Source organism: Drosophila rhopaloa, unplaced genomic scaffold (genome assembly GCF_018152115.1).
Source record: "Drosophila rhopaloa isolate 14029-0021.01 unplaced genomic scaffold, ASM1815211v1 contig_167, whole genome shotgun sequence".
In the NCBI taxonomy this organism is placed as follows: Eukaryota; Metazoa; Arthropoda; class Insecta; order Diptera; family Drosophilidae; genus Drosophila; species Drosophila rhopaloa.
In genome coordinates, this window is record NW_025335047.1 from 4,317,418 (window position 1) to 4,336,529 (window position 19,112).

A 19,112-nucleotide genomic window follows, 5' to 3' on the forward strand; every position below is an offset into this window, starting at 1 on the left:
CAGCATAATGCCTGCCTGATATATGAGTATATATATATTCCCATTCCCATGTGCAAGGGAAGAAGGAAAAACTTTGCCTATATGATATGCTCTCATGCTCCAGATGACGAGGCTCGAATGCTTTGTCAACGCATGCCACATGGAATATTCATCGGAGGGTTTTTGGGCTAAGGCGCGGACGAGGGGGCGTGCCACAGTTTATGGCACGTTTGTGCCGCAGCTCTCATTATGTGTGTGTGTGTGTGGCAGCCACCGCAAGTACGTGCCCCGGACAGCCCTCTGCCCCGGAATCAGTCTGATTCGGATTCGCAGGCCGACCCCAGTCTTATCGCCACCCCAACTCCTTCAAGTCTTTGTTTTCTAATTTTCCTTTGATTACATTTTTTTGTATTTTACAGGAAGACTTTGGTCCTTGTTATAGTATCCGGCATAGATTAAACATTTTTAAAACGCTTCGTTTTGAAAATGGGTATGATAATGTGTACAGAGAAGAGTAATTTTTTAGTAAAGTCACAATTGTTTTCAAACTATTAACTTATACAACCTAGATTTTCTTTTGTCCTTCTAAAATGTAGTAGAATTTTCAATTTTTTATTTTATTATCTATTTGTTGTTATTTTAGTTTTATTAACAAATACATAGTTTTCAAAAGCTATTTTTTTCAATATTTGTATTTCAATCTATTTTCAATTTTCCTAAAATGAGCAATTATTTCCATTCCCCAAAAGGCTGTAAGTTCTTGCAATTAATCCGATTAGTCTGCATTGCAATCTATAGATTTGCATTATTAACACTCCAATCTGGCGTAATTCCCTGATTAAGCTGCTGGGCAGTGCTGGTCCGGAGTCTAGGCCCACCCACCAAGGTCGGCAGGTGTGGCGCCACCCGTTCCTGCCATTTGGCTGCATCAGCAAACTGTCGCCCGCTCCACGAGAAAGTTCCAGCGAAGCTGCCACAGCGAAATGTTGCTGATGACAGCAGCAATATCATCCTGCAATGGCAACAGCAACATCAGCAGCAACAGCAGCAGCAACTGCCGCTTCCCAGATTTGTTTGCAGTCATTCGCATGTGTCATCATCAGCGGCCGAGATGATGAAGCACAAAATTTGCCCAGGCTCGCTGGCAACTAAACTGACTGACTGCTAGTCTCGCTACAGAAAAAAGAAATTAAAATAAAAAAAAAAATTACACAAGCACACAGGCAAACAGACAAATGAGGACGCCAGCGGTGACATGATAGCCTGTGAAAGTCTGCCGACTGTCCTGGCACACTCAGAAAAATATGTGGCTCTTGTGGGTATAACTTTACTAAGCATTTGTATAGTTTAAGGTACTCCCAAAGGATTTTTTTTTAACTCTCTAAAGTTACTTCCTAAAATAGTGTATTAATTTGTGTCTAACAATATTTTTTAAAAGTAAAACAAACTAATCTAAAACTTATCTCGGGAATATTTAAAAACTTGTTGTTTACCTGTTAGGTGAGAAAATATAAAAAGTGTATCAATGTGTATTTTTGGCATGATAAAAATATTAACATATTGAGAAATTATGAACACATTCGACAATCTATCTTATTTCAATACCCCACAAAAAATTTCCTAACTTTGATGTATTTTTGAACAAATCTGAAAGAACCTTCCCTTAAGGAAAAAAAACGAAAATGAAAAGCTGAGCTTACTCCCAAGCCACTTAGCTGTTGATAATTGTATTGTTGTTGTAGATATAAGAACCATATAAAATATAAACAATTTTAAGCATTGGGCATTCTTATACCCCTTTTTTGCTCAGTGCACCGCTGCGTTGGCCTCTGCTGGCTGCGCAGCTGCTGCTGTTGCTGCTGCACACGTTGCATTGCCGCTGCTGCTGCTTCTGCTGCCTGTTCTCTGCTATATTTAAATACGCTGCGGGTTGCAACGTCGGCTGGCGCGGCACTTCATTTGCTTCCACAACTCATTCATGCTTTGGAGCCCAGACAGCCTGTCAGAGCCGTCTAAGCCGGGGTAAACACTCTCCGATTCCCTGCCCCTCATCCTTTCGGCGGGCGAAATGTGCCTGCCTCATGTGCCTCACCTACTTTCCGCTCTTAGGCTGAGGCAGAAGCTGAAGCTGAAGCCTCAGCTTCGGGGTGGCTGCAGCGAGTATAAAAAGAGAATGCACGGCTCGACGGGGGAAAAAAAATAAATAAAAGGAAATAAAAAAAGCTGGGAAAAAAACCTCCCTCCTGGGTATCGCTTACAACGGGGCACTTGCAACCAGCAACTGGCAACCGGCAACCAGCCAGCAGAGGACCCCCCAGCCCCCACTCCGCCATCCACCCGTTAGCGTTAACGCCAGCGTTAATGTTCACGGCACGGCCTTCCTCGAGGAGTTGAGTTGGCTCCGCTCTGCTCTGCTCTACCCGATTCTCAATTCTCGATTCTCCGGCAGCGGCAGAGGCAGTGGCAGTGGCAAGAACCCAGGCCCAGGAGGCCGTGTGGCTGGCAGTGCTGCAAACAGTACGCTCGCGTGCTTTGCATACTTTGGTTGCGTTTTTTACTCCGCTCCCGGTTGCACAGTTGCACAGTTGCACGGTTGCACGGCTGCAGTTCGCCTATTCCGCTTTACGGCCTCACCGAAACGAACGCCCTGCAATCAGCCGGGCAGCAAACTGCCGCTCGTCGCGTAATTTGCCCGCCATTTTGCACCTTTGCGCGTTTCCGGTTGGCGACCCCGCTTCCGGTGACCGTTTTCGCGCCCGTTTTTTGCCCAGCCATTGTCCTGCAATCCCGCCATCGCTGGCTGCGGCCGGAGGCCACGGATCCGATGTCGTAAATCAAACCACCGGCAATTGTGCGTGTGTGATCGGGCTGGTGCTACACTGGGAGATAAACCAAATAAAAATCGTAGTTCTGTATGTTTCCATATTTATAAAACTAATTAAACCATATTTGGCACTAATGAGTTCAGTGGTTTTTTCTGAGGAATAAATTTGTTTAAATTAAGTTCACATAACAAATTGAATACTAAGTCAAAAAATCTTAAACCGTAATATAAAAAAGCATTAATACAGATTTTTGTATTTGATGGGGTTTCGAAAGTTAAAACAATATTTTATTTATTAGGTGTTTGGATTAACAGCAAAAAAAATTAAAAAGGTATTAGAGGTTTTCTTCGAGTTGTTTTATTGGAAAATTATATAATCTCCTTCTATTTTAACTGTTTTTTTATATTTTTAATATCTTTAAAATAAGTTGTAAGATTTTAAAATACCAGTTTTGCAATTAATGCTTTAAATTCAAATATAATGCAATTAAAAACTGAGCTAAAATGAAAAATTTACCTTATTTGGAGAATAGCAAATAGATTCGAGTTCAAATATGAACTTAAGCAATGACTTTTGATTAGTCAGCATCAATCATTATTACTTATTTAAGATGCCCAGATATTAAAAAATTATAAATTCCAAAACCACTATGATTAGTTTTCCCTCCGTGTAGCTTTTGTCCTGCGGTCGAGTCCCCAACAAGTGGGCGGCATTGGGATTATGTCTCTGCGGGCACGGGCCAGTCGGCCAATTCAGGGCAAATGAAGTGCCGCAGCATTTGATTACCGAGCGACTCCTGAACCGCTTAAGTCGCGTGTGAGTGTGCCCGAGTGTTTGCATGTCTTGAGAGTTCCGTTCCGAGCAGGACATTACGGGCCCACCTATTGATTACGGCTCACAATGTAAGTAAATTGCGGAATTACGGGATCGATTCGTTGATTACTCAATCAGCAGTCAATGGGTTTAACTGCCGGATTTTCGAAGGGGTGGGCACCTTAAATCTGGGGGAATTGCTAATCCTAGATTGGGGCTAATACCCGACTTGATGCCAGGTTAATAACTGCGATTGGGTTGATTGCCTCAATAGGTATTGATAATAATGTGGCATTCCAGCAGGAAATGATTTGGGATTCATTACCATGATACAGAAAAAAAACCAAAGGACAATTATTATATGTATTTTATTCCCTTTAAATTGTAGTCTAATTTCATTTTCTGACATGATTCTACATTGAAATTTTTTTAAATAAACAGAAACAAGCTGAGATAGCATAAAATAATATAAAGAAAAATTCTTCTATATTTGTAGTAGTTGCGGTATTATTTTTTGTAACTTATATACAGACGAATGAATTCAGCCTCTATAGTATTTAGTCTAATTTCTCTCTCGGCTTCATTGAAATGTTCCTTAATTTGAAACATTTTTGCTACTTAGGATTTTGCAAGTAGCACAGTTTAAGTGATGCATTTTGCACACTTTTCAAGCTTCTTGGTTTATCCCCCGCCAACTTCACTATTTGAATGGGTTTTAGTTTTGTGCGCATTTGTTCAGCATAGACATACTTGGAGCTGAATGGAGCTGCAGCTGCCTGCAGGCTGGCATCTTCCTTTCAGCCTGCTCGAAAAACATTCCTTTTTGGGCCATCTCCAACCACAATGAAACCGCAGTGAAGCCGAAAAAGAGAAATATGAAAGATGAGACTGCAGCTCCGGTCGGGCATTCATGCATCCCCCTTCTATTCACACTCATTCAGCTCGGGATGAGCTGGTCTTAAATTTGCATAACAAGCGACAAAAGTCCCCCGAATCCGAATCGTAATTATGTGCAAACAAACGCGGCAAATGAAATTTCAATTAAAAAACGAGTGCGAGCCGGGGAATGAAAAAAAGTGAAATCGAAGCCGGCTATGAAGTGGGGATCGGGGGGGTTTTGGGCTCCCCCTTTTTATTTTTTTTAAGGTTTCCCGGCCACCGCAATACGCACAGTTGGCCTGGGAAAGGGAGCGAGTCGAGTTGAGTTGACTCGAGTTGAGCTGCGACTCGAAGTGAATGCCGAGTGCCAAGTGCAGTGGCAGTGCCAGGTGCACTGACATTGGCACACGAACGAGGCTGTTTCCCATTGCTGTACCCTGACCCGTACCCCCTTTCCCGTCTCCACCCATGAAAACCCCCTTTTCGAGTGACTGCCAGTGCAATTTTGTTGCCAACCTTGAGGACGTCGCTCTGCCGTCTGCTGAACGCCTGCTATTCCAGAGTCAAGGCTGCAAGGGGCGTCCATGCAGGGGATCCCCAATCCCCACTCGTTCTCGCCGATTTTCACTGAACTCCCCTTCGAGCTGGGTACCCTTAAAAGCAAGGGGTATATTGGCATTAAAAAGATTTTAAACTAAACTGACAAAGAAACAAGTCTTATGTTATCTAAGTGAGAAAAACTCTTTAAACCGAATTGCAAAGAATGGCAATAATGTTTTTATTTATTTTCTGTAAAGTAAAATATGGTTTTAACTGGAACTTTTCTAAAAACTGAAATTATAATAATGACGAAAATGAAATAATTAAATAGAATTTTGGATGCATATAAACATGTATTTTAAAATATTGTATATAATGTGATTCCTTGAATTTGAGAAATACAATATCACAACAATACTATTTTAATTAGAGAATGAATAAAACAGTCTTGGCACAGTATTAACTTTATTATTTATTATTAAAAGAGGAATGTTTTTATAATTATTTATTAAATCAATTTGTCTTATACAATTAAAAATGGAAAAGTATATTAAAGTCTGAATCTAGCCAAAAGCATACCTACTTGCTTCGCATTTCAGTTGTTTTTATTTTTTCGGTTTTTTTGAGCCAACAATGTCAACATGGCAGTCAGCCAGCAGAACTCCAGCCCTGCTTTTCCCACTGCTCCACCTCCTGCCCCTCATCGTGGCAATCATCAGTGTGCGCCTTTTTGTGTGCATTGTTGCCAAGGGGGTGTTAAAGAGGGGGTGGCATGGGTTAAGGCGGCAGTTTGCAGCGCTCAGTTGCCATTGCAGTTAATTGAAAATACTAAATTTCCACTGTCTAGACGGCAAATTATATGACAATTGTTAGAGCGCGCATGTTTGGCTTTCATATTAAAATTAATTACTCCGGCAGAAATTTTGCATAAAAATTTGTGTGAAAGCCATAAACAATGGGGCCATTGTCGCGCAGGTTTATATTTATCTGAGAGCATGTGAGTGTTGTTTCTGTTTAATTTCAGCACAGTGGTCTCTAAATGGGCAAGGAGTTGGGCTATAATCCCTTTCGAAAGTCCAAAGTTGCATAATTAGAAAGCTAAGGCGATAATCGATGGTGGTAATTAGAGAAAGCGCGTTGCACATTTGTGAATTTTCACACGCTTCGGGGGACAACAGCCTCTTCATAATTGTATCGGAGGAAATCTCATCTCTGGGGGCGGAAATTGCAAATTACAAACGGAAAACGTGGGCTGGCCGAACACCTTTGATCACAAATTCAGCTCACTGCACACAAACAATTATTTGGCACTTAATAAACAATGAAATTGAAAATTTAAGGCGCTTATCTTAGTTAGTTTGCGGCATATGCAAATTTCTGTCCAGCTTTCATGTAATTACACTCGACCCGTAGCATCTTATATATGACATTTTCTGTATTTTCGAGAAAATGCCTTATGTACCGACTGCCACTGACATTCATTAACCAAGAATTGCAACCTTTTTTGGGCCGGAACGGGGTTTGTTCGGCCAGCTCGTAAATAAACTTTGGCAAGCTGTTTGCAACGGCTGCGTATGCAAAACATCTTCAAAATTGACTTTACTGATTTTGCCTTTTGCATTTTATTATGTGTTTATTATGCTAACAATGTGCCGAAAGTTTTCCGGGGGGCTGGGATGCGGGTGGGCATGTGGTTAAATATTTGCCGCTGCAGCAGCTTCAGAGGCGTCGGCAAAGGGAGCCTTAATAATTCTGGGCTTCATAACTAATAGATTCAAAATAATATGCTTAAACTTGTTTTCTTTTACCCCTGTTCACAGAAGTATTAAAATGGGAAGTATAAAAATATTGGGGAAACTAAAGTTTCACTAAAATGTATTTTTATTGTAATATATTTTGCTAAATTTTGCTCTTGTGCAACTAATTTCTTAATTTCTCCATTTCTTATTTGTTTATACTTTAAGAATAGTCAATTAAATATGCCCCTTATACAAAATTAAAGATATTTGTATAGCAAAACACTTTACTTTAGAACACCGAAGGGCGATTTCAAATATGTTGACTCCGGAGGTGAAGTTTTTCTTTGAACCCTCGTCCCATTCCTTATCCTTATCAATTCATATCTTAAATCATTTCAATATCAAAATAGCTCTGAATTGCCTGGGCTATCGGATTCCTCCTGCTCAAGTTCCACTCCGACCCTTCCAGCAATTTGGAGCCTTTCATCTGTTAAAAGCCTCATCGCTTTCATCCCCCAGCCGGAGGTCACTCATACGCCCCATTGTCCGGCGAAAGTGCCCCTGCATTCTGGCATCTTGTCTAGCATGTGTTTATCAATATGAAAGGTATGCGAGGCCAAGTCAAGCTGAGTCAATTAGTTGTCTCTCACTTTGGATCTGAACTTCTTGTGCATAAATCCACGGGTTGGAGATGATTTGGCCAGGGAATAAGGGATGGAGGACCCGGCCACTTCAATCTAGCACACTCAATGACAGCTGCAGCTCTCTGTGTGAGCAAACTGTAGCCACATTATTTTCATTATGCCATTGTCTGCCTCCTTGGACCACACACACAATATTTTCGGGGTAGATGGCCATGCCACCTGACGGACGAAATGGCTGGACAATATTTCTGCTGCCAGCAGACATTTGCATTTCATTTTTCGACAAGCAAAAATATTTTTACAGCCAAACACATACACTCTCGGTCCGAGACAACAAACAAGGATCGGGGTCGCATTGTCGAGGAAAGGGCATTGCAAATAGTTAGACGACTTCCTTTTGTCTTTTGTCTGTGACCCGAGGGCGCAGCCATATCCAACCCCCTGCCCCGAAACCCCACACCCCCTACCCTTCTGGGCTGAGGCTCCTCCGCCTGCACTGGTCCATCTGTCATTTTAAGTGGCTTATTCATATGCAAGTGGCTTCCGGGGCTAAGCATATTCAAGTGTTTTAGTGGCTCGTGTACATGACCGAGCATTATCATTAAGTGCTTATAGGCAGGACTCGGCCGAGGCCTTTGCCCATTCCCCCGTTGCGAGTGAACAATGACTGCTATTAACGCAAATTGATATGCCGGGCACCCCGTTCCCGCCTGCCGAAATACTGGGCCCTCCCCCTCGTTTGACCTACGGCTGCCGGGCGAGTTTAATGGCCACCGGAAGTGGCCGAAACCATATTACGCATACGCACTGTCGCACTTGGCGAGTGAAACCCATCAATTTTGATTCTCTGACTGTAAAAAGACAATTTAATTTGTTTTTGCGTTTCTATGTTTCAAAATATGTATATGTGAAAGGTAGTTAAAATTAAATTTTATTCTCTATACTGGTTTTGAAATTGATAAAAACTAATACTACAAATTATGAAGAAAACAATTCTTTTCAATTGATTCATAACTGATTCATTAAGGATTTTATTGAAATAATATTTAAAACAATATCTTAATCTCCTAAAATTATGAGGAAAATCCGACTTTTTATGTGATTAGTTAAGGAATTTCAAAAATATATACATATATAACTATCATAAATTAATGTTACGCATATTATGGTGTGTATATATTCGTTATTCAGCGTTCAAATAAAACATTGTTCAAATTCATTGCCATTTCATTTTATTTCGTCATTTAATTTTGAGCTTATGATAATGATTATAACTTAATTAACCTTATTCTCTGGCAGAGTACTATGAAGGCAACCTCCAGCAGCAGCTGCAGCAGTGCCGCCAGCAGCTGCAATCAACCGGAGCCGCTGGCGACTGCCATTGCCATCGCCGCATCCAGTGGAGCAAGTGGAGCCAGTGGAGCCAGCGGGGCCAGTGGGGCCAGCACCTCGACGAAGCCGCACCGCCTGGCCAAGGTGTCCTTCGCACCGCTGGACCTGCCGTTTCCCAGCGGGGCCACGTGATACGCGAACGCGAATGCGAGTGCGAGTGCCAGCACCACCATGTCGCACCACAACATCGTCTGCGAGTGGCTGCGCACCATCGGATTGGCCCACTACGGCGAGAGCTTCCTGGAGAACGGCTACGACGAGCTGGAGATCTGCAAGCAGATCGGCGAGATCGACCTGGACGCCATCGGGGTGGACAACCCCTCGCATCGGGGCAAGCTGCTGAAGAGTGTGCGCATGCTGCGCGAGAAGGGCGCCGCCATCGTCTACGTCCTCATCAACGATCCCAAGGCCCTCAGCAGCAGCAACGAGATCCTGGCCTCCGACTGTGATACGCCGGTGACCATGAAGGAGCTGGAGGCGGTCATGAAGCGCCACCTCGAGGCAGATGGCATCCGGCTCACCGCCCATCCATACTCTACGCCGGTGAGTTTTATAATTAAGTTCTGTTTATCAGGAAATTAATATATGATATATATTTAATATATATAGAAATATTTAAGATTTCTATATATTTTATATATATATCTTAAATATTTCTATATTTATATACTTATAATATATATAATTATAATAATATGTAGAATATATAAATTACAATCTATATAAATTTATGTCTCTAATTATTAACTGGTTTAAAAACTTTTTTCATTTTGTATGAAATGATTTTTATTTTTCTTTGATAACTTTTACTTATTAAAATATATGTTTAAACATGAAACCCTAAGGTCAGAAAAAAATACATAATAATAATGTCAAGTCTTTTTGAAATAATTTTTCATAATTTGCAATTTTATATCAGCTTTACACAGGTTTTAAACATACTTCCCTGACTTTCCTTTATTTTCACTATTCTGTTGTTTGTGTTATGCTTTTGTTAAAGTAGCATCTCTGGTGTCCAGAGGCAAACTAGCCGTGGCGACCAACCAACTAGCGATTGCTCTTATCTATGGTCATTTTGTTTAGGACTCTGGCAATTTGCATCCTGCCACCCCAGGGGGCGTGGCAAAGGGGGCGTGTGTGGAGGCAGATGCAACGTGTGACAGTCGTTTGGGGAAACAGCGCTGTGTGCGCTCTAATGTGAAATTAACACGATTTTAATTTAGTTAAACCGAGTGGCCAACCAGCGGAGTCCCGCTGGGCCACCTCAACATTCACTATACCTCCTTTGCCCCCTTTGGTCCGCCGCCCCTGCTGTTTTGTTTATTTTATTATATGCATGTTGGTCCCCGGCTGGGAAATGATTTTGCATTGCGTTAATTTTGTTTATTTTGGCGCGTATTTTTTGGTGACTGCTGCTGGGGCTTAGAGATAAAGCTCTGCATTGTGGTTACGTTTTTCGAAGGCAAAATGGAATGAGGGTCACAATTTAATGATCGGCTAAAATTGCCAGGCCAGCAAATTGCAAGTTTCATCAGGACAGACTGTGTTGTATTTATAAATATGGTAACACACGTGGAAGCCAAGGACAGAGGGTAAAAGTGGTTCATTTGCATGATACTATTTAATTTTATCGTGATCTTAAAATAATTTTGTAATATTAAATTTTTTAATTTATAGGTAATCCTTTTTTTCGATAAATCAAAATATTTGAGAGTAACTTTAATGAAAGTTTGGCTCTACATTTTTTTCCTAAGTAAAGATGAAACACTTGAGTACTTTCTTCAAATTATATATATTTCGTTCATGTTGGCAACAGGATTTTTATCTAGTTTTCTAGTTCACTGAACCACTGTATCCCTGTGAAAGAAGTGCATATTGAAAGGCATTTGCCAGCCTCGTTTGCCGTGATGACTTCTGGTGGCTTTGTCCACGTTTTTGTCGGTTTGTTGGTTGTATCCGAAAACATGTCACTGGTTCAGGGCCGTCTGCATTCCGCCAAAGAAATGCAATCCAATGCAATGCAAATGGATGTCAAGCCATCTCCATTGAAAGTTATTTCCAGTGGAGGTGTGTTTCTAGCATTCTGGGGAGGGGAGGGGGTTGGTGTTAGGGGGCGTGGCAGGCGGGCCTATTGAGCACGCATAGAGTGTTGACAGTTTGCCAGACACTCTTCAGATGCCGATGCAGCTGCTTAATATGCAGGCCACGCGATTCGCAGGCTTCCGCTCCAGCTCCAAACGCTGAATTTGCCACTCAACTGAGAAAAATAAAACAAAGAATTCAATCAGTGTACATATAGCACATATTTGTATACCCCATTTTCTTATTGTTCATTCAAATTCAATCGAATAGCTTGGTACCACATTTTCAAGTTATCTTTTACGTTAAGAGATTTCTTTGATATTATTTTAAAAGGCATTCTTTATTTTATATTTTTTTTTTTATAAGAAAAACTTTATTTGGCTAATACGAATATTTAGTTTCGGATGGTATTTAAAGTCTTTGTTCCTTAACTTTATTTTTTAAGGCTTATATACTTGAACAATTTTTATTCATTCGTAGTTTTTTGCTTGTAAGTAATGAGAAAAAGTGAGGTGCTATTTTTTCCCCTGTGTATTAGCACTTCTATTTCTGTTCCTGTTCCTGTTCCTGTCAAAGGGTGTTGAGACTGCTCCGTGTCTGTGTGTGAAAACTTTGTCATAGGCTGCATCAGCTTCTGCTGCTTTGCATTTTAATTAGCGTCAGTTGCCGTTCTTTTTTTTACCCCGCCACAAGTTTATGGCTCAGTACTTGGCATAGTTTGTGCGCCAAGATGTGGTTAAATATTTACGATTGTTGTCTTTGTGGCGTGGCAAATTGAAATGCAACTTAAAGCCCCGAAATGGAATTATACCGAAGAAAGGTGTCCAAAGGGAGAGGGGTGGGTGGTGAGAATGGGAGGTGGGAGGTGGTTAGACGGGACTTGTTGGCTTCTCTGGGCCGTCGGCTACCCTTCGTCTGGGCCATGTTGACGCGCGGGCTCCAACTTCAACTAATTGCACTTTGCGCTGATGAGACAGACAGCCCTCTGGGTGGGTATATAGTATCTCTGTGTGTCTAACTGACTGACAGCTGCAGACAAGTTGCATTTCAGCACAAATGTTTGCATGTGCATTACATGAATGCGACGCTAAATGAATTTGCCAGGCTCCGGGGGGTTGGGTTCCGAGTTGAGGATGCAGGTGCAGACATAGACCTTCAGCAGTTGCAGATGCGAATGGAGATGCGGATGCGGATGCAGTCGCAGATGGAGCTGCATAAAGGAGCACGATGCTGCCGCTTCAGTGACCGCTTTGAATGTCAAACAGGACACATTTAAGTGGCAACCTCACGCTAATTACCGGAAGATATTAACACTTGTGCGTCTGCCCTGCTTGCCCCTTGCTCCTTGCCCCGCCAAGCGCCTTAAGGAGTTGCTTTTGACCCTGGCCTTAGTGGATTGCGGTTAAGACTTCTCGGGTTGTGGCCCTCTTAGCAAACTTCTAACATCCCACAGTAAACAGAGGAAAATGTGGGCCTGCAATTGGGTTTGAATTAATACGTTATGATTAGGTTATTGCTTAAAAGGCATATTATAATAATAATAAGCATATTATATAATAATATTAATGTAATATTATACGTAAAATAAATGTATTTATAGGTGTGATAAGTTAGCATGATATAATATAAGTAAGCAAATGCACATTACTATATGATTCGATTACTTTTAGTATAGGTTACCATTTTTAATTTGTAGCAAATGTTTCATTAAATTTATGGATTAGTATTAAAATCCCTGATTTTTCTCCTTGTTCAGGAGGGGAAAAGAGGCTACCTGGAGGGCCTGTCCGCCCACTACAGCAAGCAGATCAACATGCCGTACGAGGACGTGCTGGACGCCATCGAGCAGGTGCGCCTGTCCAAGTGGAAGGAGCGCCACGTGCGCATCTCCACGGGCCACACCCTGTCCCGCCGGATGACCGGAGCCAGCTCCAGCGGAACGGGTCTGGTCGGGTCCTCGGTGATGCCCACCAGCCACAGCCAGCCGCTCTATGTGCCCGGCAAGTACTTGGTAAGCAGATGCGCCGACTTCGGCCCTTGACTTTTACGGCCCGAGAGGCTTTTACGACCTCCAGCTAATCAGACTCTAATTCATTTCCGTTCCGTTTCGTTTATTATGCAAGCTCATGTGTGTGCTCTTTTATGTGTACTTGCACTGAAAGAAAATTTATTGCCCCGGTATTGGGGAGCCTCCTTAGCCGGGTGATTTAAATACTACCTTACTATACATTTTATTTTGTGACTAAACTTTGTTTGCAAACTTCGTTGGTTTGAGTTATGAAGGTTTTACTACACAAAAATACTTATTTGTAGCTTGGGGTTTATTTTATATATTTTTCTGTTTTCTATATTGTATATGATTTTTCTTGTTTTTATATTAAATAATACTATTTTCACGAGAAACAAATTATATTAGCTAAAAAAGGTCAAGTAACCGTCTTAAAATACTTCGAATAAAAGTGTTTAAGGTCTGAAAAAAGCCAGAAATTTAATAGTTATTGATCCAGAGGGCACTTAACACACATATCTTTATAATCCGATATCTAAAATGATATTTTCCGTGCATGTGTAGCCCTCCAGCTGCCTTTCAAATCGCGAGGAGAACGAGATCTACAGCTACACGCAGAACGATTTGGCCAATCGCATGGCCCGCAACGCCATCGACTCGAAGTCGGCTCTGAATCTGAACGGGATGCAACACAGTTATCCTGGAGCAAGGACCAATTTCTTTTACGACTTTTCGGCAACAGGTGAGGAGCGGCTAACATTTGCAGGGTGAGGGGGGGGGGGGGGAGCTGTGGTTAGAGACAGTTTGGCGGCTGTTTGGTTTTTATGGCTTTTAATTCAATTAAATTGGTTTGTGCTTAAACTTTGACTGTCTGGTTAATCAAATGAATGTCTGTTTGATTCTCGGTTTGATTGTTCGCCTCACTGCCTCGCATTTGGATCTGAATCTGGATTGGATTGGTTAGAGGGTCGGAACAAGCACAAGCAGCGGAGAACGGTCTTCGCCAGGTTTTTGCAGGGCCTCCGGCAGAGTGGAGATGAGCTGAACGCCACGGAGGGAATGCAGCTGAAGGTGAGTTTGGAGGTCACAAATTGGGTGCCACTTACCACAAGGTAAGCCCTTTTTTTGGAAACCAATTCTGTGTGTGATTTTGTCATTTCCGGTTAAGAAACGATTTTTATTGCCTACTTTTAGGCAAGCCATCTTAGGTCTTTTGCGGGTTTTTTTTGGTGGTTAAAGGAAAACTTTTCTTGAATCCCTGAAAAAAAGGCAGAAGAAAAGAGGACAGAAAAATCAACCAAATAAATAAAGGAATGTCGGGAAGGTTGAAATAATTAATTCTTTTATTGGTTTTTTAAGTTTGCACATAAATATTTTCAAATATTCTTGTGGCTAAAAAGCAAAAGATTCTAATTATTTCACTTTCAAAACTATTTGGTGCGTTAATTTTAAGACTTACTCTGTTCTTTTTGTGTGAGACCGAAGATACAAATAGCTTCAATAAAATATTTGATATTCCGACACTTCGGTTCAGCGCCATATAGCCGGTGACATTTTCATTAGTCGAGCATTTGACACTCCCTAAGCTGCTTCAGAATTATGGAAATGGAAAGAGTTTTCGCATTTCGGTCGCAGTTTAATTCCCGGCTCCTTAATTCCCCACCCCCCGCTTCCTATCTCTGTGGAAAGCCATGAAAAGTTCCATAATTTGGAGCCAACTTCAAAGCATTTCCTTGCCGCATTCAAAACAAAAACTTTTCCTGCCCCCACCACCCCCCTCACCCATCCGCTGCTCTGTTTAATGTCGAATTTTTGCCATGGACAAGTTCGCCGGTTCGAGGGGGCGGGGGCGCCTGGGACTACTTATAAAATTAAATTAAAATATAAAAACCGCGTAAACCTACAAATAACAACGATGGCCGCAGCAACAACAACAATAGCGGCAATAACTAGGAAAGTTCGCGTTCTGGCGGAAAAGAGGCGGGGCGGAAAAGCCCGGAGGCGGTGGAAAACTTTATCAAGGCTAAGCCGATAAAAGGCAATTACCGTTAATTGCGTTGACTTGCGCCGGGCGAGCGGTCGAGACCAGACAATGACAACACAGCCGGAGCGAAAAGAGCTCGGCGGGATGGGGATTAGGGGTGAGGGGTGAGGAGTCAGGGGTCAGGGCAACTCAGCCAGGACATGTGCCGGATGCAAATGGCAGAGACTCCGAGATATGAACTGTCAATGAGGGCGGGGGTCCTGCAAGTGCAAGTGCCAGATACAGATGCAAATGCAGAATGTACTCACAAAAATAAATATGATTTTTTAACTAAGGAATTACAGGATATAGTCAATAACAGCTAGTACAATAATATGTGAACTTTATTTTGTAAAAACATTGTGTTTTTGGTTCTGGAAACACAGATAATTATTTTGTGTTTACGTATATTAATAAGTATTTACCTATCGTATATTAGCTTACTTGCAATTTAAATATTTTCATTTATTTAGTTTTTACATTGAAATCGAACTATCTGCCTAAATCAACCTTTAATCTAATAAAATGATGTTAATGAAATTAATACTACATTTTCCTAGTTTACTGAAAGTAGGTCGTTACTATTTATGAATCGATTTTGCATTCACTTCTTTCCGCATTTTGTTATTACAGCTTACGTAGATAATTAAAAATGTTACAAATAATTGTTAATTTTATTTATGATTTTGTATTTTTTCTGAGTGCATCCAAAACTGGAATCGCAAAGGACAAAAACGGGGACGAGAGCGCCAATCGCATTGTCGGGGGCGTTGTCAAGGATCTGGGAAGCACGTACCGGCAACTCCACGTTACCTGGTCATTTGCACCTTGGCGCGTTTCGGCTTTGCTGCGGTTGTTATGCCGGATGCGGAGGATGTGGGTGGTGGGAGGTGGATGGTGGGTTGAGGGGTGGGGATCAGGTGAAGCTCCCTACACACGATTGTCCTTTTCCATTCGCATTTGTTTTTATTATTTCAGGCGTGCCAAAGTGTTTTGTTTTGTGTGTCCTCGCCGTGCACTTTTCCATCTCACCCCATCCCCTTCCCTTTTCCTTTTTTGGTTATTTTTCTGTGTCTTTTTATCTGGTTTGCCCGTATTTTTGGGGTCCTCCGGTCCGGCGAGAGTTTATAACTTTTCGTGTTTTACGGTTTTTGTCCGGTTTTTCTTTTGTGTGTGCCCGCTCCTTCGCCGGCTGTTCATTTAATATTTAAGCACAATTTGCCGCTGCCGAGGACGAGCAGGAGAATAAGGACGAGAACGAGGACGAGAACTGCAGATTGTCCACTCCGGTTGCTCCCGAGTTTTGCGGTCAATTTTGAAAATGACTTGGACTAAGCACTGGCGACAATTGTGCTCCGTGTTTGGGACAACTTCTTTTGTGTGTCCTCTGGCACTCATTGCCCTCCCCTGGCCACGGCTCCTCCTGATTTTCCCGATTCTCCTGATTCACCCGCGGTTGCTGTGCTTTTTCACCCGGTCAAAGGTCACCCGGAGCGTGTGTTCCAGCTCCATCTCCTCAACGGCACTCATTATGCGGTCTGCTGCGGAAATGCTGCTCCCGGGACAGAAACAGAACCAGAAACAGAACCAAAAACAGAAACATCAGCGCTAGCCTTTCATTACACTTACTCGGGCTGCCCGCCGCTTTTCATTTGACATTCCCATTTCCATTTGAAGTTCGGGCTGCGGTTGTTTTGAGGTGTCGATTTGTTGGGTCTGGCTCGAGTTAATGAAGTAATCATGGGTGGGCAATATGGCTAGAGTACCACTCCACACAGTGGCGGAGAAAGTATAAATTATTCTGGCTTTTAGGAAACAAGTTCACCTTTGCTAAATAAATAGTTGAAAGAGCTTTAGCCAAAAGATGAATAAAATAGTGGTAGTTAATTACACAAAATATGAAATAATATTAATGTCTTTAAGCAAATGCCTTATAAAAGCAAAGTATTTTCGAGCAGAATAAAGTTTAGAATTGGCTTTTAAATAAATACTTAATTTGGTAATTTAGAACACATATTTTCTAAGACTTATTATATATTTTACAGACCAACGAGCGCCTGAGAAATTGCAGCACGATGAAGCGACCAGAGCCGCATCAGGACTTTGAAAAGACCATACAGAGAGTAAACTCGAGACCCTAAAAACGTAAAATATACCCAAATTAACTGGGCTTTTTCCTCCAGCTAAAGACACAGAAGGCGGCCCAAAAGAAGCCAGCCAGTGCTCCCTTGGAAATGGCCTTGCACGAAAGGAATAAGGAGGTGGCCCACACCCATGTGAACGAGATGCCGCTCAATAATTATACGAAGCATCCCTAGGATTCGGCCCTCGGCAGCGCAGCTGCTTAGATCCTGGATGCAGGATAACCAGCAAACACAGAAACACACTCTCACTTATATAAATTGTTGAATCAATCATTGTTCTCAATCAGGTGATACGCAATCTTAAGAAAGACAGGATCATAATCTAAAGGATGAGGCTAATAAATAGGAAAGATAATATAGCAGGCCAACGAAGCAATATCAATGCACTCACAACTTACAAATAGGACGACAAATAGCCATAGGAATAATATCTACAAGCGTTGAGTTCAACCTACCTATAGGACTAATTGACAAACCCAACCTGATCAGCACCCGAACCCACTGTATAGACACCTGACCATTAATGAACAGTAAGCCTAGTTTAAGCAGCACTTCACCTCCCCTTTGATCCACATCTACTGCAATACTACTATATACTACACAGAGAGAAGAGGGTAAAACAATCAAAAACAATCCCTTTCTAATTGTTATTAATATGCAAAACATGATTTCTGTCAGTAAAAATATTTACAAAAAGTCTACAAGTAAAGATAAAATATCCAGGGTAAAAAAAAAATAAATATCTTTTTTTAACATTTATTAATTATAAAAAGTTAATGAATGATTACATTTTCAAACATCTTAAAGTGTTAAAAGTTACTTTAAACTTTCCATAAATCTTGTGTGCACTTTAAGTATTGGTTTTATTTCTATAGAGATTTCTGTAAATCTCTGAATAGAAACTTCGACCCACAAAAACAACATACTTTGTTGGTGATATTTTTTTCTCTGTGTGCGTACTCCCACCCAACCAGAATCAATCTCGAAATGCTCTTGCCCCGAAGTCTATCGGCAATTATTTGAACACCCCGAGAAAGCCGCCGCAGCAGCAGTCTGCGAATGGGAATGCGAATCGACAACTGGCCGGGGGAATGTTGACAAAACGCAAAAATCCAACAAGCTTAACGCTAAATCAACACGCACACTCGCACATTGGGGCACACACATACAGATGCAGAATGGCAAACTTGTTCTAACCGCAGACGTTGCACAGACACAAGGACATTTTCGGAGGGACGGACAGATGGACAGACGGATACGGATGCGGCTCTGGCATTTCCGTTTCAACTTGGCACTGCATCGATTTTGGTCTTTGGTTTTTCGGGCTGCAGCTGCAGGCGGGACCAAAACCAACCTGAAGCCGAAATGGCCGCTCTGCCATTTGCCTTTTTTGCATTTTAATTGCATGTTGCGCCTGAAAGTATGCAACTTGTCCAGTTCGTGTCTGTGTGTGTGTGCGTGTGCGATTGTCTTTCTTTCTTGCCATGTGTGTGTTGATAGTGATGGGGAGTTCCCATAGAAGTACTTATTCTATGTCCTTATAATCTGAACTAGGTACCATCAATTCTTATCTTAACTACAATTGAATTTGAAAATTCAATAGTGAATATTTAAGTTTATTTTGGTTTTATTTAGTAATTATTTCCATTCTCTCCTTTTAACTATACATTTTAAATATACATTTTTTGTATCGACCTTTTATCGTACCTAAACATTTCTTACTAACTGCTCCTTTTACCTTTAAAAGGTACCCAGAAATATCACACTTCCCATCACTATTTTGGTGACAGAGAATGCGATTTGCATTTTTGAGCCAGGCAAAGGCATTTGAAATTCGTTTTTAATTTTGTTTGCTCTCTGGCCGAAAGGCATCAAAATGGTCGATGGCCATTTGCTCGCGGTTGTCTTTGTCATTCCACAAATTCCAACCACCCAGCATCAACACCCCAAAAAACCAGGGAGACATCCGTGAAAATTTCGGGCCATTTCGCTGCTGCAGCTGCGTTTATTATTAAATGTCTGCGGCATCGCGTGGAGCTGCCAG

The 19,112-nt window shown here is 41.7% G+C and overlaps 1 protein-coding gene across 1 annotated transcript; it reads left to right on the plus strand.

Annotated features, from left to right (window-relative positions):
* Positions 1-8,967: 8,967 nt before the first annotated feature.
* Positions 8,968-17,836, plus strand: LOC108044191. The gene is made up of 6 exons (XM_017123089.2): positions 8,968-9,354; positions 12,650-12,904; positions 13,466-13,643; positions 13,866-13,972; positions 16,970-17,047; positions 17,108-17,836. Exons 1-6 carry the CDS (start codon positions 8,983-8,985, stop codon positions 17,240-17,242), a joined length of 1,125 nt encoding a protein of 374 aa, XP_016978578.1. The 5' UTR covers positions 8,968-8,982; the 3' UTR covers positions 17,243-17,836.
* The last annotated feature ends 1,276 nt before the right edge of the window (positions 17,837-19,112 follow it).